Source organism: Trachypithecus francoisi, unplaced genomic scaffold (assembly GCF_009764315.1).
Source record: "Trachypithecus francoisi isolate TF-2019V2 unplaced genomic scaffold, Tfra_2.0 Lachesis_group17, whole genome shotgun sequence".
Classification (NCBI taxonomy): Eukaryota; Metazoa; Chordata; class Mammalia; order Primates; family Cercopithecidae; genus Trachypithecus; species Trachypithecus francoisi.
Genome location: NW_022681462.1, coordinates 2,334,508 through 2,355,837, shown reverse-complemented (window position 1 = coordinate 2,355,837; position 21,330 = coordinate 2,334,508). Strand labels below are relative to the sequence as shown.

The 21,330-nt window shown below is 46.5% G+C and overlaps 1 protein-coding gene across 16 annotated transcripts in view; it reads right to left on the bottom strand.

Annotated features, from left to right (window-relative positions):
• Positions 1-21,330, bottom strand: part of INPP4A (inositol polyphosphate-4-phosphatase type I A) — a 153,855-nt gene that overhangs the window by 44,832 nt on the left and 87,693 nt on the right. For 12 of the 16 annotated variants that reach the window (XM_033238941.1, XM_033238940.1, XM_033238948.1 and 9 more), the window contains 10 exons: positions 15,912-16,030; positions 13,552-13,668; positions 13,189-13,268; positions 11,396-11,507; positions 10,385-10,475; positions 9,691-9,838; positions 5,908-6,038; positions 3,885-3,989; positions 3,299-3,407; positions 998-1,015 (listed from right to left, as the gene is read on the bottom strand). In XM_033238941.1, coding sequence (XP_033094832.1) covers positions 998-1,015; positions 3,299-3,407; positions 3,885-3,989; positions 5,908-6,038; positions 9,691-9,838; positions 10,385-10,475; positions 11,396-11,507; positions 13,189-13,268; positions 13,552-13,668; positions 15,912-16,030 — 1,030 coding nt within the window. The remainder of the gene's footprint in view (positions 1-997; positions 1,016-3,298; positions 3,408-3,884; positions 3,990-5,907; positions 6,039-9,690; positions 9,839-10,384; positions 10,476-11,395; positions 11,508-13,188; positions 13,269-13,551; positions 13,669-15,911; positions 16,031-21,330) is intronic. The other 4 variants (XM_033238947.1, XM_033238944.1, XM_033238955.1 and 1 more) reach the window with 1 other exon arrangement.

Here is a 21,330-nt window from a genome sequence, read left to right as displayed (position 1 = left end):
GGGGAAGATCAGGCCTTGAAAGAGGCCCCAGTAGAGAAAAGGCAGGGCGGGGAGGCTCGGAGGCCACTTCCACAGAAGTAGCGTGGGTCTCCTCCGTCAGGGAGGCGGGAGCAGCAGCAACCGTCCCTAGATGCCCTCCTCCCTCCCTTGTACCTGAAGTACCCTCAGGGAAAAGGGCCCCCAGGGGGAAGCTGAGAGGCCTCAGCCTGGACATGGAGGAATGTCCTCAGTGCTTCCTGGTGTCAGATGCCCCCAGCAGAGCCTGACACCTCCAGCAGGGCCCAGCCATAGCCCCTGAGCCCCATGGGTCACAGGCTCTGAGGCCGCAGCATTTCTTGAGGGGCTGCAGGTGCCTCTGAATGAAGCACCACTGCAGAGCCTCTGTTAGGCGCCTGGGGCAGCAGGAGGGAAGCCCAGGCAGCAGACACCATGGTTTCTAACTGTCAACTAATTATGTGGCGGCAAAAGTCACTCAGTTGTATTAAATCTTGGTTTGCACCCACCCCCAGGAGTAAAACTGACCCTGGTAACAGTGTTATTAACATCAGCATAAATTAATAAGTATCATGAAGAGGTAGGCTGGCTTCCTTTGTACAAGAGGTAATAGTGAAGTGAAAACCGAAAAGCCACAAGATTCCTGTACAAGACAGAAAGGGGTTCCCAGCTGCACCCCGGGGCTGACACGAGAACTCGGCACCTAGGGGCTTCCCAGGTTGGGCCCTTCCTCCTCCTGGGAGAAAGAGAACGAGGACCTTTCTCAGAGCGAGCACGGCAACACGCGGCTGCCAGGTTTGAAAGGTAAAACAGCAGACTGAAGATTGGCTATTCATTATTAAAGAACATTGCAGTTGGAAGGGGAACTGTCTCCGAGGTGTGTGACTAGGAACCATGGCAGCACCGCAGGGGAAGCCCACACGAGGAGGGGTGGGGATGGCACAAGCTTTCTCTGCATGAGGACGAGACCCAAACAGACACTCTCTCCAGACAGAAAACTCACCAACACTCCTCAAAACTGCTAAAGAAAAGAACCAAAATGAAATATTAGCAGTTTGTTAGCAAATACCAAATGCAAAAACAAAAAATTAAAAAGCCAACTTATTTTTTGTCAAAATACTTAATCTTATGTGTTGAGGTCCCAACTACAGGGATGACTACAATTAGGAGCCCAATGTGCTTATTCCTCAGAGCAGCGCCACTCCCTGTGCTCAAGCCCCAGGGAGACATCCCACCTCAGGCCAGGTTACCTCTGCATTGAAAGGAAAGTTCAGATCATGAATACCGTATCTATCAGTGGCTTGATGGCATTAGTAGGAAATTAAATAGAAACTTATATATTTGAAAAATACTAAAGAGGTGTTTTGAGAAATAAATTCTAAAGTTAACATGCAGAGTTATCAGGAATCAACACTCCAAGCCTCCTGGGGCAAAGACCCCCAGGAGGCCCCCTTCTTGACTGGCCACACAGAGTTACTATGCGTTCTCCTTCAAGGCCCCACCCCATCTCAAGCTGCACGCTCACACTCTCCACAGGGCAACATGCAATGGAGCGACAGACACGCTTTCTGGCTGGCTGTGCAGAGCTGCGGTGGGCACAGGAAGCTGCGTCTTCTTCCTATTTCCCAAAGGGACACTGGAGTCAGCGAATCCTAAGGCAGGTCTGGTTACCTGGTTTGTCTTAGGGAGGCACCCTTGGGAATGAATCAAGGTCAAGTAGGTTGTCTGGGGGCCTGAATTCCCCTTCCCTGTTTCTCCTCCCGTCTCCAGGACTCACTGGGCTCTGGGCTGGCCCAGGCAGCCTGTGCACATATCTGAATGGTGAATTCTCACAGGGCACGCTCTTCTGTTCCCTGCTCAGCCTTGCCCATGATCAGTGACGCCCCTCGCTGCCTCCCTGACGCCCTCAGCCACTGATCTGCCCTTTTACCTCCTTCCTGCTCCAGTCTAGAGTCCGTTTTCTCAGGTCATGTCTTGACTCCCAGCCGTGGCAAGACAGTCAGATGCCAACCACCAGCTCCATGGCATGTGCCAGAGTTCTTCACCTGACCATCCATGGGATTCTTGTGACGCTCCCTGGGCCTTTGCTCACCTTCCCTCACACTGTTCCATGCTCACTTGCTGAGTCCAACCCTCCCCAGCCCACATGCTGCAGAGGCTGTTGATGGATGCCTCTGCTTGTTCCTTCCCACCTCAAACATCTCTCTGCAGGGCCCCCTCTTCTCCTGGCCCTTCTGACGAACGCCCGCTCTTGCCTCTTTCCATCCTGTGAGAACCCTGCTCCAACACTGTTTTCTTCTCATTCACCTTACCTCACCCACTTCTGTCTTTCCCTATCAGCCCAAACACATGCTAAGTCATAATTATTCTCCCTAAACCAAACACCTCATGCTACTTCCTCCATTTTACGGTCACAGTCCAAGGACCTTACTGGTCATCTACACTCATCACCCCCACGTCCTGAGCCACTGAAATCTTCACAGGTGACATTCTGGAAGATCATCAATGCCTCCCGCACATCAAATACAACAGCTTGGGTTTATTTCTGGCTCTCTCCCTCCCACCCCTGGGGGCTGGGTGGATGCCCTGCTCCATGCACCCAAAACAGCATGCTTGTTTCAGGCACTGGTCACGCCAAATGGCGCTTGCTGACCTGTCTACTCCCAGGCAAGGCCCTGAGCTCCTGGAATCAGGCCTAGATCTGCTGGGCGCTGTACCTCTGGTCACAGAGCAGGCTGGCAGCAAGGCCAGTCCTCTTAGTTCTCCGTTCCCGGCACTATGCACCCGGCCACATTTCCCCACATGCACTGCTTCTGCCACGTCTTTGCCTGAAATGCCCCTCACCACCCTCCCTACCTGGAAATTTCCTGCTCAGGACAGGAGCTCTGTACAGCCCCCCGAATCTTTCAGAAACTGGGAATGTTTACCACTGCTGCACTCTAGGAAACAACGTGCTCCAGGCTCAATGCCTGTGGTGCTCAACTGATTGGCCAGGGACTCTATAAAGGATGCCGAGCCAGCAGAGCCCACATAGGGTGGCTGCCTGGAGCATCACTTCTGAGATGGATCACAATCTGCTCCTCATTTTGAAGGACAGGACCTTCGATCCAGTGCCCTCATCACCCACCCAGCTCAGTCACATGCCAACAGAGCAGCACAGGCTCCATGAGGCAGATCCTCCCACCACGCAGAAGCGGATCAGATGGCTGGATGTTTTTGTGGTCATACTTTGATTTTATTTTAAACTGAGAAAAGAAGCATCAGAAAACTGTACAAGGACCACAGACTCTCTCTGGCTACTTACTGTTTCTTGGTCTCTTCAAATTTGTGCAGCTTTTTGCGGAGACCTCCTGACTTAAAACCTTGGCAGTGTGCTGCTGGCGCCCCGATGGTGACGATATCGTAGTTCTGATCTGAATGACAGAAAGCTCTCCTCCATTACTCTGGGCTCAGGCCTGTGGACAAGCCAGCTATAGGGATATGCACACAAGTCTGGGGTCCTGACCCTCCCTCCCACAGCCCTGGCGGCCCAAGGGTCTCCTGGAGCCCAGTGCCATCACCTCAGCAAAAAGGGGTTCAAAACATTTCAAGTGGAGCCACACGGGCTGCAGGAAGCCACCCTGTAACTCCCGTTTGCATCCCTCCTTGGGAATGGCCAACAGGCAACTTTCTACTGCAGAAATACAAAGGGAAGCTAGAGCGAGGAGAGACAAAAGGAAGGGGTGTGGGCTCTTAACAGAGACCTTTTGAAGGTCTTTGTGACAAGTCTCTCCTCCGAGCCGCCCAGAGCACACAGGGAAATAGGCAGATGTGGGGCACTCAGGGACCAAGTACCTAGAGAGAAAAGCAGCAAAATGCGATTCAACGAGAGGGGGCAGAAAAATAGGTACCTGATCCTCCATCGTCTTGAACTCTCATCCTTTGTATGTGCAAGTTTGTGGGAACAAATTCTAACTTTTTATCTGCTTTCAAACTGCTTGCTTTAAACGAAGGCCCTAAGAAATGGAACAGGAGAAGATAAAGGCCATCAGCACACATGCTGCATTCATGAGCTGCAAGTAGCCAATGGAATTCAGAGGATGCTGTGGCATATACGCAGGTATGTGTCAGCAGTGGCCTAGAAGGTTCTGAGTTGCCATGAGCATATTTTATTTCCAGGTGGCAGGTGGGTGAGATGCCAAGGGCAGCCCCGCTGGTCGGGAGAGCTGGTTCTGGGTGCTCACGGAGTGAATGACGCCAGGGAGAACCGGCTTCAAAAAGCTATGTTAACGACGCTGCGTCTTCCAAGACTCGGCTCTCTACTGAGAGATCTGATACAAAAACTGTCATTCTGTGCAGCATGTCAGCACTACTATAATAAGCAAAGGGGTCCACGCCAGAGACTGCCTGTTCTGACTCCAGAGACCACCATCATCAAAGAGCTAAGAATTTGGTTTGGCTAGAGCAATACATCTCAACTCTCGAAGGTGATGAAGAGGCCTTCTCAACCCTTCAGGCCCATCAAGATGAACAAATGCAATACAGCATTGATTCCAGCCTTCTGACACACGAACTTCGATGTTTCCCTGTTCACGCCTGTTGGTTAAGGAACCTGGACACTATTTTATAACAAATATCCACAATCTTGTTTCTATAATCAGAATCCATAACTAATTAAATAGAGAATCACATGCCTACAAAATAAAGGGATTGCAAATTAAACTGACAACCACAAGAGTAGAAGAAATAAACATTTCATCTAATGAAAAATATCAACTGATACTGCCAGCATACGAATCGCAGACCAGCCACTGTGTGCCTCCAATTTGCCACAGGAGATGGCTCTCTACGGCCTGATGCTTAGGGTGCAGTCCACAGACCGAGAGCCTATGAGAAAGGCACAATCCCAGACCGCCACTTCAACACAATTCTCAAGGAATCCAGGTGCACACTGACATTTGAGAAGCTCTGCTCTAGAAAACTTAAGGCTGGGTGGGTTTCACACTTTCCCAGGTAGGAGGCAGCAGGCATGGGTGAGTCCTTCGGTTCCTCCCTGGGCAAACGCTGCTGTTTCTCCTGGTGACATACTCAGACCCTCTCTTCAGACTCACGCCAAGCCTAAGCAACACCTCCTTGTCAGTTCTGCATTTGGCTTCTTCTCATCCAAGTTTACAGACGGGTTCATAGGTTCTGTGTCAAAACCACATTAAGGGTTTAAGGTTTTCCTTAAACCCTGAAATTCCATTATGTAGAGGAATCAAAGGGAAGAATCCAAAAATAGAGAATAATTCAAAATGCTAAAGTAATACATAGAGTAATGAAAAACCAAAAAATTCATTCCACTTGGAATAAAAAAGGAACAAGAACAGATTTCTAAATCTGCCCTGAGAGTGTTTTGAAAATCAGATGGCATCTTTCAAGGAGAAACAGTGAGGTGTTCATTCACACTCCACTTTGTTTTCTGCGCCTTAAAGCACAGAGTTCCCCCTTAACAATGTATATGTTTACCAGAAGTTACCCCTGACTCTTTAAACCGCGAAATCAAGAAAACCTGCTTTGTTTCAAGGCGCGTGACCTGCATCCTTTCGGTCACTGTACTGACATTAGTCCAAGATGAAGAAACAACATGAACCAGTAACAGCCCGGGATTGCGTCTCCCCTAAATTTCACTCCACAGTGACTGTTTTGGTACATGACACCATAGGAGGACTCTTCACTGCAATTCACAGATTGGGCTTTTTAATTAAGATCCGAAACACCCATATTTGAAAGAATTCACACCTACATGAGAAGTTATTTTTAAAAATCCATTAAAGGGTCTGTCAGTGGGAATGTGTAAGTGGCCCTGTCTTCCAGATCTCTGGCCGGGAAAGCAGGGTGAGTGACAGTGAGTGAGAGTGTGGGGGGGGGGACACAGCATGGGGGTGCGCCCACCTTTGTACTGATGGAGGTCGGTCAGGTTCTCCTGGTATGTGAGGATGATGGTCTGGTACTGGGTGACAATTTGACGCCGGAGGCTCTCCCAGCAAGGGGACAGCTCTCCCAGCTCCTCCAGCTCACACACTCTGAAAGCAAGACACAGATGCATCAGGCTGCGGGCTAACTGGTTTCCCCGGAGAGGCCCAGGAGGCCTACCCAGGACAACAGTATTTGCAGGGCAAGAATCGCGGATGCCCAGGGTGGGCCAGGACAATGGTTACACTACCTGTCTAAAAGGCAACTAGCTACATGAAAGGCAAACCACTGACCACACGGGAATGTGTCCAGAGTAGCTGTTCACGGGAACGTAGTCAAATGCTCAAGGGAAACTGAGTGGAGGTGGGGAGAAGGAGGCAGGCTGCTGTGGAGAAGCTTCACCCTGATGACCTGCAGGTACCCTCAAGCACAGGCTCAAACCACAGCCCACCTGAGTCTGGGCAAAACCACGTGTGATCCTCCCGGAACAGAGAGGACTGCAGGCTGTGAGGAACTGCCCTGAGCCATCTCCCGCTTGTCTCGTCATCTCCCCTAGGAGGCTATCAGGACAGCGTTTCTCATCGCCCCCCAGGTTCTCCTGAGGTATGGGCCTTCTGCCCTCCCCCTGATAAGGGAGCTGCAGAATCTAAAACCGCTCAGCTGCAGCCTAGAGTTGGCTCCTCAGCAGCGGAGTTCCACAGATCACGCTGCCGTCCCAAGCCCTTCTGTCTCATTGCCATCCTTTTTGGGTATGGGACGAGGACCATGGGAGCTGGCACCTCTGGTTATTCTTCCTTCCGTGTCTATGTGAGAGAGGAGCTGTCTGAACCTAAAAGTGGCCTGCTGTGTCACTGTGGATGAAATCAGGCCAGATCTTGTCTTTAGGTGTGTGCTTGACAGAGGCACAGGGTAACAGAAGGGGGAAGGGGGAAGAGGAGGGAGGAGAGAAGAAAAAGAGGAATTGTTATCTCCAAAAAAATAAAAGCTGTATAAGAACTGAAATATAAATTCCTTAGCTCAGCCATGAAGAACAGTGACACAATCATAACAGCAAAATCACGAGATGGATTTAAAAACAAAAAGGATAACCAAATTAGGAAAATGGGGACTGGGAAGGTATAAAAGGCCAGTCCCTCAGCATAGAAAATCGGTAGCTAATCCCTGAAACTGATTAATGAAGAGGACACTTTACACATATATTTAGAAATACCTCAGTAAACACTCTCAAAAAGGGATTGTTTCTGGGAAGCGGATCAGAAAGTAGAGCCCCAAGAGTTGTTTTTAGTTAAACCTTTCTGCGCTATTTGTTTTTTTTATACTGCACTCATGTTTTCCTTTGAGAAAGAAAAAAAGCTAAATTCTAGATAAGGTCTTAGGAAATCTGACTTGTCTGAATTGTTTTAAAAGCTGTGCCATTTTATTATCATTAAAATAGCAAAACTAATATAAAAGGACACCCAGAGCAGGTAGGGCTCCATGGCCAGCCGGCCCCATGACCTCAGGCCGCTCTGAGCACAGCAGCTCCGTCTGCCAGGCCACTGCTGGTTTCTCTCTCTGGAATTGTCTGCCTGTGTTCATGTGACTGCTTCCTACGCTTTAGGTGTTAGTTTAATGTCATCATCTCACAGAGGCCTGCCCTGATCACCCTCTTTCTTCTCACAGTTCCCTTTTCACTTCCAGCACATGCTGACACATCTGGAGTTCCTGTGTGAGGTTCCCAGTTCTGTTTCCAACCAACCCCCACACTGAGCTCACCAAGAAGCCTCCCACACTGAGAACAGTGCCTGACATGTGGTTGTTGCTGAAAACAACAACAAAACCCTTGAACTAAAGCACTTGTTAAATGGATGAACTCCATTGGCCAGGAATGGTGGGTCATGCCTGGAATCCCAGCTTTTCGGGAGGCCAAGGTGGGAGGAGTGCTTGAGGCCAGGAGTTGGGGACCAGCCTAGGCAACATAGCAAGACCCTGTCTCTACAACAAATGAAAAAATTAGCTGGGCATAGTGGTGTGTGCTTGTAGTTCTATCTGTTCAGGAAGCTGAGGTAAGAGGATGGCTTGAGCCCAGGAGTTTCAGGCTGCAGTGAGCTATGATGGTGTCACTGCACTCTAGCCTGGGTAACAGAGCAATACCCTGTCTCAAACAAAAAATGAATAAACTCTTTAAAGTTATAATACACCATGTAATGGGAAATTTAAACATGAAAACCGAAGATACATGGAAAAATAGATTGTCACTATGTAAATATACACAACTATGGACAAAGCTGAACAAAAATTTGTAAAATTAAAATAACTATTAAACTATGTGCATACATGGAGAAAGCAATTGGCAAAATATTAACAGGTGGTGATTTTAGGTGAAAGGTACCTAGGTGCTCATTGCATTATTCTTGCCCTGCATCTTCAAGTGTGATGTTTTTTCCAGATAAAAAACGGAAACAAAATAGCTCTTTGAAAACAGCAGGATTCTGGCTACCTTGCTTTTCTTTCATGCTTCTGTTATACTGTGTTTATAAATAACATCATTTGAGGACAAGGAGGAGAAATGACAGTCTGAGACTATCCCCCAAAGTTCCTATGTTGGAAACTATCCTGAATGCCACAGTTTTGAGAAGTAGGACCTTTAAGAGATGATGTGGTCATGAGGGCACTGCCCACATGAATGGACTGATGTCATCATGGTGGGAATGGGTTGGTTATTGCAACAGTGGGTTTGTCATAAAAGCAAGTTTGGCCTTCTCTCAAGAGCGCTCTTCTGTGTGATGCCTTCTACCACAGGATGATGCAGCATGAAGGCCCTCACCAGATGCCAGCACCATGCTTTTGGACTTCCCAGTTTCTCGAACCATGAGTCAAACACTTTTCTGATCATTATAAATTACTCAGTCTCTGGCATTCTGTTACAGCAGCACAAAACTAAAAGAGAGAGAGACAGGGGACATAATCTGCATGGCCTGGGCCACCTGTTGGGCTTCTCCTCACCTTAGGACTGACAAAATATGCCCTGGATTGAGAGATGCAGAAGGGTTAAGACCCTTATGGGACCACAGTGAGCTGACAGGTCATACTCAGTCTTCTGGAGCCCTTATCTATGACCCTAACCTAGAAAAATACTGCTGGGCAGCTAGGATCAAACAATTACCAGTTATTTCTAACTTTCTGAAGGACTAGTGAGAGGGGAAAGAAAAGAAGAGAAGGCAGGCTGGGCATGGTGGCTCACACCTGTAATCCCAGCACTTTGGGAGGCTGAGGTGGGTGGATCACCTGAGGTCAGTAGTTCGAGACCAGCCTAACCAACATGGTGAAACGCCATCTCTACTAAAAATACAAAAATTAGCCAGTCCTGGTGGCGCACACCTGTAATCCCAGCTACTTCAGAGGCTGAGGCGGGAGAATTACTTGAACCTGGGAGACGGAGGCTGCGTTGAGCTGAGATTGCACCACTGCACTGCAGCCTGAGTGACAGAGCAAGACTCTGTTTCAAAAAAAGAAAGAGGAAAGAAGAGAAGGGAGGCAGTTCTGAGTGCAGGACACACATCTGGGTTCAAGCACACTGTCTTATGAAATCCTTGCACAGGAATCCATGATCCCAATGAGCACACTGAGGCTTAGGCAAGCCAAGGCCACAGAGTTGCCAAGGGAGAGGCTGTGTTTGCAGTCCGGTCTATCTGATGCCCGTGCTCTGCCCGCTATATCTCAGAAAGGAAGGGGCACGTGATATGGGTATGATGGACAGTCAGTCTTTCCGTGTGGCCTCACCTGGCTGCATCTTCCTCTAGTAGGAGCTTCACGAACTGCCGGGGCACGTGCAGGGAGAGCACACTCTCTGCCATCTGCTCCAGGATCCGCAAGTGGTTACCATCAGTGGTTGGAAACCGGTACATGCGGCAGATGGCGCCTCCGAACACTGAGGTGGGATGACAGGGGAGACAGGCTGCATATGAACTGGCTGCAGACCTGTCTCATGGGTTCTTCTCTCCTGGCCCTCAGAGATGGTGACAACTCAAGTCCTTTCACTGTTCATCTCATGGGAATTAAAACGCTTACACCGAAAACCCACCAAGTGGCTAGGTCTGAACACTTCTTCCCAGCAACATGCAATCTTCCTGTCCCAGAACATGTAACTAACTCTAAAGTGCAAGCAGCTGGGGGCAGGGAGGCTGTTGCCAGTCACCAATCCCAATGTGAAACAGGAAAGAGTGAGATGAAGTATTACTTCCTTGGAGTATTACCGACTCTTTTTTATTTTTTAATCCTCTTTCAAGGAAAATTATTATTGTTTTTTGTAGCAACTCTTTATATGCTGCAAAAAGAACACGAGGATAAGCAGCAGAGAGGTGACAATTAGGGTGCATGGCTGGGACAATCGCAGCAGGTGGGGAACAAAGGGGACTGCGGGCCCAAGTGGATACTCACAAAAGAGGCAAGAATACCAAAGGAGGAAACTGTTTACCCGATTTCAGCAAAGTGTCCTTTCGCAATGAAGCATATTTGGATCGGATTCCTAATGCCTCCGTCAAGCTTTCATCGACGGGAAGAACCATCTGATAATGTGTAAGGAAATGCACAAGAAAACTGTGAGATTCAGATGACTCCAGAACATTCAGCAGAAACAGTGGCCTAAATACATCACAACAGAACTCTTAAGATGAATATCCACCACGACCTCTACAATAAACATGCTGCTCAAGCCACAAAGTAATTCACCTCCCAGTGTGTTGAACCACTTCATGCACACACACAGTTCTCTAGGCATGCGTGGTTTCTCAGTCACTTCACCTTGTGTTTCAGTGTTCTGATGTATAAAACGAAAGGAAGAGAATAGATGATGCCAAGGGATATTTCCAGAACTAACATTCTGGGCTTATTTTGGGTGAAATGAGACATCTCTGTATTGTACAACAATGACTACTTACCAGTGTTGGGGCTCTGAAATTAGAATTTTTGAGTGTCTGTGTGAGAGACTGTGCATGAGAGTGGGTGCAGGAGGGTGTAGCTGGAGAGGGGGAGGAGGATCGGGGAAGAGGGGAGGATATGAAAAGGTGAAGGTATGCACCAGGAAACTGCAGGGCATGCATGTGTCTGGGAGAGGAAGATATTAACAAAACAGGACAGATGGCCTGGGTCCTAAATGCCTCTTCGCTTGCCCTCCACACCCCCTAAGTTGCCCCCTGACTGCAGTTCTTCCAGTAGGGCTCTTTCCCGCTTACTCCTGCCCTCCAGAAGTGGCTAGTATAGCGCCCAGAATAGAGGCAGGCTCCAGGGCAGCAGGGCTTTACAGGCGGGAGCCCTGTTTCCTGCTTCAAGGTGTGCCTACGGAGGACCAGAGTGTCCACAGGGAGCAGCATCAAGCAGCAGGTCCTGCCCGTTGCTGAGCACAAGGGCTAGGTCCACGAGAGCCGCATTTTTACTGATTAATTCCCTTGCTCTTTCTAAAGGAGAGGAGGAAAGTGGCGTAACTCACCCTCCCATTGACAGTGTCCACAGACCGGGTCACAGGGGGCCGTTGGTCTGACTTCTCCTCCATCTGCCAGCCAATCACGGTGATGTTACCCACACGGTCACTCTCTGCAGACCTGTGATGTACAACATGCTTTAATGAGTAGTGCTGCAGCTGTGCTTCTTTTCTGCTGAAATGCAAAGCCCTAGCCATACTGGGTCATCAGGGTCCTGGGGGCAGCAGGGCCGAGCTGACTGACCAGTCAGTCAGCATTCACTGTGTGCACAGGGCTCCTCCCCAGCGAGACAGACGAGGAAACCATGGGGCACAGTGGAGGGCTGTGTCTGAACGGACAAGGCACCACAGGGAAGTGTGGACGTGCGGGTGAAGTCAGAGGGGGCCTCCTTGAGGAGGAGCCAATGCTGTTCTTGAGCTGCTGCCAGTGCCTGGGCTCACCCCTGCCCAGAGGGTGAGGGGGACACGTGTCAGAGTGACGACTAAGGAACACCTTGTTCTGGCCCTGGGCCCTTTTCTGTTCCTTCCCACTCCACCCTCAGGTTTATATTAGCCCAAGGCCTAAGCCTGGACTCCAACTAATGGAATCCAGCCAGGGCTTCCTGAAGCCCTTGAATCCTGAGATGACAGAGCTGATGCTACCCCAGCCTCAGTCAGCTTCGCCCTGACACCTTTTCCTTACACAATCCCTCTCATTTTATCCACGAGGCTGATGGCGGCCTGGGCTCATCTGATCCATCCAGGGAACCTGGGGACACCCTGGAACTTCAGGCTTTCTATTTACAAGGTCTCACTTAATCAGGTTCTAAATTTTTGTCTGGTCCCATCTACTGACCATTTCCTTTGTAATTTCCTCGCCCTGTCCTCGTGCCTGTGAAGTCCTTTCCTGCTCTATCTGTTCAATGATCAGTCGCCTTTAGCTCCTTTAAAACGAATGGTGTCCATTTTGTACATTTAACTCTAACCCAACTAGAGTTAACTCTGACACATGATGTAACTAAATATTTTTTTCAAAGTCCTTTTCCTTACATGATCCCTCTCATTTTACCTAAGATTTTTCCTTTTTCCTGAATGAAGTTCTCTAAACAAACTAAGGGCTGCTGCAGGGCTCTCATCCTGTCCACTGATTAGATAGTCAACGCCTACAATACTGTCTTGTCTTTACTTACAGTAGCGTCAGAATGTCTCAACATTGCAGGGACTTAATTTTGTGTCAAATTTTCCTAGCTATTTTGGATTGTTTTCCCAGATCATAGTTCTCACAATTTTTACATTATTCTGAAAAAAGAACACCATGTCAGAGTTTTTGGTGGGAAGTGCCCCTAAAATGATTTGGAAGGATTGACATCCTGATATCTTTCATCTTTCCATCCTGGGACACGGTGGGGGCTTCTCTTTCATTCACTCATTCCTTCCACAAACATTTATTGGGCACCAGGCACTATTCTAAGTGTCTGGGAAACAGTCGTGAAGCAAAGCAGACAAAACTCCCTGCTGTCTGGGACATGATATTCCACTGAGGAGGGGCTAGAGAAACACACTCAGTATTATTAGATAGGTATCCAGGCTTTCCTTCAGGGCTCAGTACAGCTGTGCTCATATCTCCTATGGATGCTAAAAGTTTCCACTTCCTGATAGGCTAAGCAATTTGTTTTGCCTCAGTAGACAACACACTGTCCCCACACAGACTGCTTCTGGGAAGGGAAGGGTGCTCTCTCAGTATAGGAAGTGGGTCCTTTCCCCATCTGTCCCTGGACCTCATCATTCCAGATCCTTCCAAGGGAATAAAACTGAACACCAACCTTAGTGTTAAATGCAACCTATGATGCCTGTCCTGCAGCAGATCTTTGACAACGAACGTTCCAGAGCCCAGTAAATACATCTGAGGAAGAGAAGGAAGAGAGGCAGCATTGGTGTACTTGCTTTGCTTCTGATGCAATTACCATGGCCCCAGAGAGTCCAGCTGACTGCTTCCCACAGCACCTCTTACCCTTATGTCAGAAGCCCAATGTGAAAGCTTAATAATTTGCAAAGACAAATGCATTTAGACATGAGTTAACTTGTGAGCCAGTAGTGAAGTGAATCTGTGTTCACCTCTCATTCAAATGATTACGTAATTTTTTCAAAGGGAAGAAAATCCCACGAACTACAGCACATTACTTAACTGTTCCCTGAGATCTATCTTTGACATCATACACGGAGAGTTTGACTTGTGTCATCTGATTGATAAGAGAGTCTTGAAAGAAGGCAATACTGCTTAGAAATATAGGATTGTTGGTTCCCTAGAACACAAAAGGAAATAATCAGAACACAGGGTTGGATTTTTAAAATGTAATTGCTTTTGAAATATATCAACATTTTCAGAATGAGAAACTAACATTCTCACTGTCTGGAATCAACACGAATGCTAAAGGCAGCTTAAATAAATACATAAAACAAACAAACAAACAAAACCCTCTGCTTTTTAAAAGAGAAAAAAGAAGTCTGACAGACCATGACAGATCCACATACAATAAATCAGCCCATTAAACAAGCTGTGCCTGAGGACTCATTTCATGGGTTTCACACTCAACGGGAGGAATTTCTAAAAACCGAAGCAAGTTGGATGTCCACATGCATTCTTAGTTTTATAACTTAAAGTGTGATGCGTATTTAGACCTGCTACTTTGGGTTATTCCTTGAAGAGGTACAAACAAGCAGATGAAAGAGAGAAAATGAATGGCTTAAGTGCTTTATTATATATTTCTAGAAGCCTGTGTTTGGAATAATTAAAGCCTGACTTTTTAAAAGCTATCCTTTTTTTTAGGATCAACTACTAGTTTTTAGATCATAGGTGACTATTTCCCAGCAGCTTAGCCATGTCCTCCAAAGCCCCATAGTACCATACTCTCTCAGGTACCAGGTAATTATCACAGCCACCGTTCCCTGGTCCTCTGGCTCCGTTTTCTCTCTGCAGATCCAGATCCAGGCGGTCAAGCTGACTGGACAACTCCACCTGGGTGGGCTGCTAGGGCCTCGACCAACTCATCTCTCCCTCTACCCGCCCTTGGCTAAGGCCACCTCTGACTCGTTTTCCAAGCAGTTTACAAGCCCAGGCATGCACTTTGGTGTCTTCTTCTCTGTTGTTCTCAACCAGCCAGTGATCATGAACTCCCCTTGCAAGGTCCACCTCCAAAGTCTCTGTCACACACTCCTTTCTTTCTACTCCCTCCCACTCTCACTCCTCCAAATGACTGTCCCATACAAGTTAGGACATCTGGTCAGGTGACTCCCCTGCCCAGAAGCCTACACTGGCTCACTACCATGTGCTGATAAACACCATGGCCTTCAAAGCTTTTGTTCCTTGCTCTCCTACGTGCGCCTTTCACACACCGACCAGGATACAGTTAGACCCCAAACCCACGTGATCCTTCCCTGTGGTCACACATTGGCATAACCACAAAAGAACTTTGGCGGGCTCTTCACGTGGAGTCCCCCGACTGGCTACCTGGGCATCACTTGGGAGCTTGCGAGAAATGCACTTGGGAGCTTGCAAGAAATGCTTGCGAGAAACGCAGACATACTGAAGCAAAATTTCATGAAGCCCCATCCTAGGAAACCTGTTGGGACCCTTAGAGTCAGGCAGGATCCCAGCCTCCTGGTGCTCTCCTCACCTTCCTACTCCAATACTTCCCATACTCGCTGTGCACAGGGACAGCCATATTCATTTCTGCCTCCCCATCCACCAGCTGGTCAGTTCCTCGGGGCAGGGACTGTGCCCTGGTGGGCTCTGTATCATCCACAGAGCCTGGCACTATGCTTAGATGTGTAGGTAGCACTTGACAAATGCTTAGAAAGCAGAATGGTTGACGTGAACTTGGAAATAAGTTCCTAAGAGACTGAAAGGATGGGCAAGCCTCCAAAATGCACAACTGGTGAAGAAGAAGAAATGCAGTTTAAGTTTGATAATTCTTCACTTTACAACTGCAGAATCTCATGCCACCAACTCCTACACTTAGCGTTACGTAATGTGCTCGATGATCTAAAAGGATTTTACAAAATTCCCTCCATAAATGTTTATCATGTAGCTTAGTGGAAAACATAAACATGTGACACAAAACTCAAAAGGCTGTAAAAACAAAAACCAACAAAAATAGGGATATGTCTGGACAAGAGAGTGGTTAATAGTTAATACTCTTCTAAGCTTTGATTAACGAGCACAACTCTTCCAAAGTAACAGCCAACTGGAGGTGACAAGAAGGAATTAGGTCTTACCTCTCACAAGGCAATGAAGCTTACAGCATCATTGTTCAAAAACAAGCTGCCAATAGTTAACCAATAACTGTAAAGGATATGGCAATATAAATGCTACCCAGATGAGTATATGTGATGAAAAACATCTATGTACTGAAAACCCACAGGAAAATAGCAACAACTCACGTAAATATGGCTTCAGCTACAGATGCACGAGTAACTGAACATCAGGACAAGAGACACCACTAGAGAATGTCCCACAGCGCCTCAGGGAGGGACCACCAGCACCCACCTCAATGATCTCCGTCTGTGCATGCTTCGTCCAGAATGCCTGAGGAGGGGTGGTGACACTCACTGCAACAAAACTATTTGGCTTTCGATCTAGCGATGGAGTATGCAGCTCACTGCAAGCTACGGAATCAAGATGGGAAAGAAATGAATCCTTTAAAACCAGACTCTCATTAGTTCTCTGTTCCAAATACACTCAAAGAAAGCACAAAGAGTCAACGACATTCAAAGAGATGAGACGATCACATCGTCAGTTGTCACAGGGAGGTGATTTTTTACATTTGAAACAATCTCTTTACATGCCCCCTCCCCAGCACCCCCCAAGACAGCAATGCCCTAACTTCAGTGAAAGGCTGCGTTGATGGGGGCTTCCCATGTCCATGGAGCGGAACACAAAGCCAGAAACGTCATACAGGTCCAACCTTTCAAGTCTGACCTCGGTAACTATTCCAACTCTAAGCAATCGAGCAAAGGAGTCACGGAGTCTATGAAATCTAAGACAGAGCTACCCGTGCGTGCCTCCTGTGACTGCTGTGGCTGACTCTGAGCATATGGTGCCCCACATGTCTTGGCAGGTGGATGGATGGATGCTGGAAGAAAATTAGAATTCTATGGCAAAGTAAACAAAGCTCTTCTTTTTTTTTTTTTTTTAAGTGAGCCACTGTTCATTTATAATCAATGATAAGCCACATATATGACAGTGGTCTCACAGATTATAATGGAGCTGAAAAATTCCTATTGCCTAGTGATGACACAGCCATCCTAACATCCCAGTACAAACACATTCCCTTTTCTATGTTTAGATACACAACTGCTTATAATATTTAGTACAGTAACATGCTGTCCAGGTTGGTAGCCTACGAGTAACAGGCTATACCATGGACATAGTAACAGTCTAGGAGTAACAGGCTATACCACGGACATAGTAACAGGCCAGGAGTAACAGGCTATACCATGGACACAGTAACAGGCTAGGAGTAACAGGCCATGGACATAGTAACAGGCTAGGAGTGACAGGCTATACCATGGACATAGTAACAGGCTAGGAGTGACAGGCTATACCATGGACATAGAAACAGGCCAGGAGTAACACGCTAGGGTAACAGGCTATACCATGGACATAGTAACAGTCTAGGAGTAACAGGCTATACCATGGATATAGTAACAGGTCAGGAGTAACAGGCTATATCATGGACATAGTAACAGGCCAGGAGTAACAGGCTATACCATGGACACAGTAACAGGCTAGGAGTAACAGGCCAGGAGTAACAGGCTATACCATGGACATAGTAACAGGCCAGGAGTAACAGGCTATACCATGGACATAGTAACAGGCCAGGAGTAACAGGCTATACCATGGACACAGTAACAGGCTAGGAGTAACAGGCCAGGAGTAACAGGCTATACCATGGACACAGTAACAGGCTAGGAGTAACAGGCCAGGAGTAACAGGCTATACTATGGACATAGTAAAAGGCCATGAGTAACAGGCTATACCATGGACACAGTAACAGGCTAGGAGTAACAGGCTATACCATGAACACAGTAACAGGCTAGGAGTAACAGGCCAGGAGTAACAGGCTATACCATGGATATAGTAACAGGCCAGGAGTAACAGGCTATACCATGGACATAGTAACAGGTCAGGAGTAACAGGCTATACCATGGACATAGTAACAGGCCAGGAGTAACAGGCTATACCATGGACATAGTAACAGGCTAGGAGTAACAGGCTATACCATGGACATAGTAACAGGTTAGGAGTAACAGGCTATACCATGGATATAGTAACAGGTTAGGAGTAACAGGCTATACCATGGATATAGTAACAGGTCAGGAGTAACAGGCTATACCATGGATATAGTAACAGGCCAGGAGTAACAGGCTATACCATGGACATAGTAACAGGCCAGGAGTAACAGGCTATACCATGGACATAGTAACAGGCTAGGAGTAACAGGCTATACCATGGACACAGTAACAGGCTAGGAGTAACAGGCTATACCATGGACATAGTCTAACAGGCTAGGAGTAACAGGCTATACCATGGACATAGTCTAACAGGCTAGGAGTGACAGGCTATACCTAGGAGCCTAGGAAGCTGCACCATCTGGGATCCTGTTAGTACATTCTGTCATGTTCACACAAGGACAACATCGCCTAATGACACATTTGACAGAATGTATCCTCACCATTAAGTGATACATGACTATACTTAACGCCACCGAACTGTATACTTAAAAATGGTTAAAATAATACATTTTGTGTACATTTTATTGCAATTTTAAAATAAAATAGAAAAAACGTATGAACTCCTATTTAAAAATATATTATTGTGTCCACAACAGGTGAGACAAATGCACAGAAAATTCAGGGAGAGGAGGAGTGATGGGATGAAGGAAGACACTAATAAAAATGAAAGAAAGAACAGGGAGAAAAAAGGAGAGATTAAAAGACAGAAAAATACAAAGAGGGAAGGAAGAGATATGACTCTGGAAGGGTGGGGGAGGGCAATAGCTCGGCATGTTTTGAGGAGAGTTTAGTTGGGAAGATATCTTTGTTCATGTGGAGTAAGTTACTGGCTATCTCCATCCTTTGAAAGGACCTGTGGTGATCTAACTAACCACTGTTCACAGCTCCATCTACTCTTCTGGGTTCTAATTACACTTTTTCTGACATTAAGATTGCCATATCAGCTCTCTCTTTTCTTAGCACACACATTTGTGTGTGTGCATGTTTTTCTATAGTTGCTATTCGTGCAGCTATAACCCAGATGTTGACCCCAAATCTCATGTCTTGGAATTTTCAGTGCTTTCTCTATTGGTGAACGCCCATCTGGAATCATCGGCCTTCTTCTGAGGAACATCTCTTAGCATTGTTTATTCTATAAGTGTGGTGTTGGCATGCTTTCAGCTTTCAAGGTTTAAAAAATGTCTTTATTCCACCTTACTTCCTGAAGGAAATATTCTCTAAGCAGTTATTTTCTCTAAGCCCTTTAAATATATTGTCTCTAGGCCTCTGTGTTTTCTGTTATGAAGTCAGCTGTCGGTCTAGTTGTTGCCACTTTAAGATTGTGTTTTGTGGCAGTTTTTATAATTTTCCCACTGACTGTGGCTTTCAGTAGTTTCATTATGATGTGCCGAGGTACGTTTGTTTGTATTTATTCGGTGAATTGTTGCATTTGATGTGCCGAGGTACGTATGTATTTATTTGGTAAAACTGTTGTATTCGTTTGGGAGAAATGCTCACCTATAAATATTGCTTCGGACCCTTTTCTGTGTTCCTTCTTAAAGATACAGAATAAATGCAATGTTAGACCTCTCACTATGCTGTTTTTGCTCTCCTCTGAGCTTTTTTTCCATTATTTTTATGGCTCTGGCTTCATTTTGTAAATTTTCTTCTTGAAATTTTTCTTCGAATTCTAGAATACGTATGTGGTTCTTTTCATGGTTTCTAGTTCTCTGAAAATGTTCAATAATGTCTTTTTTCTTCTTTACCATAGTGTTATGACTGAATGTTTGTGTCCCCCTAAAGTTTCTTTAAGTAGGTCTGTCTTCTGACACAAACATCAAAACTTATGTGTTGAAATCTTATATCCCAATGCGATGGTATTAGGGGTGGGGCCTTTCAGAGGTGATTAGGTCACAAGGGTAGAGTCTTCATGAACGGGATTAGTGCCTTTAAAAGGAGAGACACAAGAGCTTGCTCCCTCTGCTCTGCTCTCTGCCACGTGAGAACACAGCAAGACTACGTCCATCTGCAAACCAGGAAGCTGGCCCTCATCAGACAACAGATATCCTAGCATCTTAATCTTGCACTTCTCAGGTTCCAGAACTGTGAGCAATAAATTTCTATTTTTTAAGCCACCCAGTCTACCATATTCCGTTATAGCAGCCCCTATTAACTAAGACATATAGTCAATAATGGTTATTTTAGTGTTTGTCTCTTAACTCTAATATATACGGCCCCTTTGGGTCTATTTCTATGCTTATTCTTTCTGTTCATATTTCTTATTTCCTCATGTTTCTGAGAAATCATGATTTTATGCTGAATACTATATTTTAAGAATTGCTTGTAGAAGTTATTTTATCTTGCTGTCTTTCTCCAGACAAGATTTGTAACTACTTCTGCAAGGTTCTAGGGAGCACTAGCACTCTAAAATGTTTTCATTTACTTTCAGTAACATAATAAACCTGTAGTCCCTATGAACACCTGCTTCTGGTTCCCCTTACTCTAGAGGTTTAGATTTAGCCTTTTGGATTCTAGATCAAAGTGAGAGGGGTTTCGTCAAGTATCCTTCCCCTAACGGACCCTAGAAAGCAATCCCTGTCACTTCTGCACTGAGACACTGTCTAAAGCACTGCGCAGCCTCTGGACCTCTTGGCCTTCCTCTTGGGAACCACTGTAAGCCCTCAAAGGAATAAGTGGGCCTCTGCTCTCAGATTCTTTACTGTCCTATCAGTTCTCTGGTCGCATGGACCAGATAGTTCAGATTTTTTTTTTCATTTTTTCTAGTTGTACTTAATGGTAGATTTGATTTTTGTTTGTTATTTATCTAGAAAAAGATTTTCTTTCTCTTTAGAATTTGTTAGTCTCACAAGGAGATGCCTGGAAGTTGGAATATTCTTGAGTCTTTTTTTTTTTTTTTTTTTTGAGACGGAGTCTCGCTTTGTCACCCGGGCTGGAGTAAACTGGCATGATCTCGGCTCACCGCAAGCTCCGCCTCCTGGGTTCACGCCATTCTCCTGCCTCAGCCTCCCAAGTAGCTGGGACTACAGGCGCCCGCCACCACGCCCTGCTAATGTTTTGTATTTTTAGTAGAGACAGGGTTTCATCGTGTTAGCCAGGATGGTCTCGATCTCCTTACCTCGTGATCCACCCGCGTCGGCCTCCCACAGTGCTGGGATTACAGGCGTGAGCCACCACGCCCGGCTATTCTTGAGTCTTAAGTCCATTCTTCCCTCTAGAAAGAATTCTTCTGTTGCTTCTGGCTTGCTGCTACTCCTCTTTCCGGCTCTCTGCTTCTAGGTCTCCTATCGATCAAATATTAGAACTCCCAAGTCTGTCATAACTCTTCATCAACAATCTCTTTCTTGATATTTTTTCCTTGAACTGTGAGATGGTTCCTTCATTTGCCTTCACAGATTTATAACAGTTTTCAGCAGTGTTGCTTTGATTTTTACTACGTTTCTTTTAAGATATGATTCACATATCATAAAGTTCACCCTCTTAAAGTATACAATTCTCTGTTTTGTTTTGTTTTGACATGGAGTCTTGCTCTGTTGCCCAGGCTGGAGTGCAGTGGCTGGATCTCAGCTCACTGCAAGCTCTGCCTCCCAGGTTCACGCCATTCTCCTGCCTCAGCCTCCCGAGTAGCTGGGACTACAGGTGCCTGCCACCACGTCCGGCTAATTTTTTATATT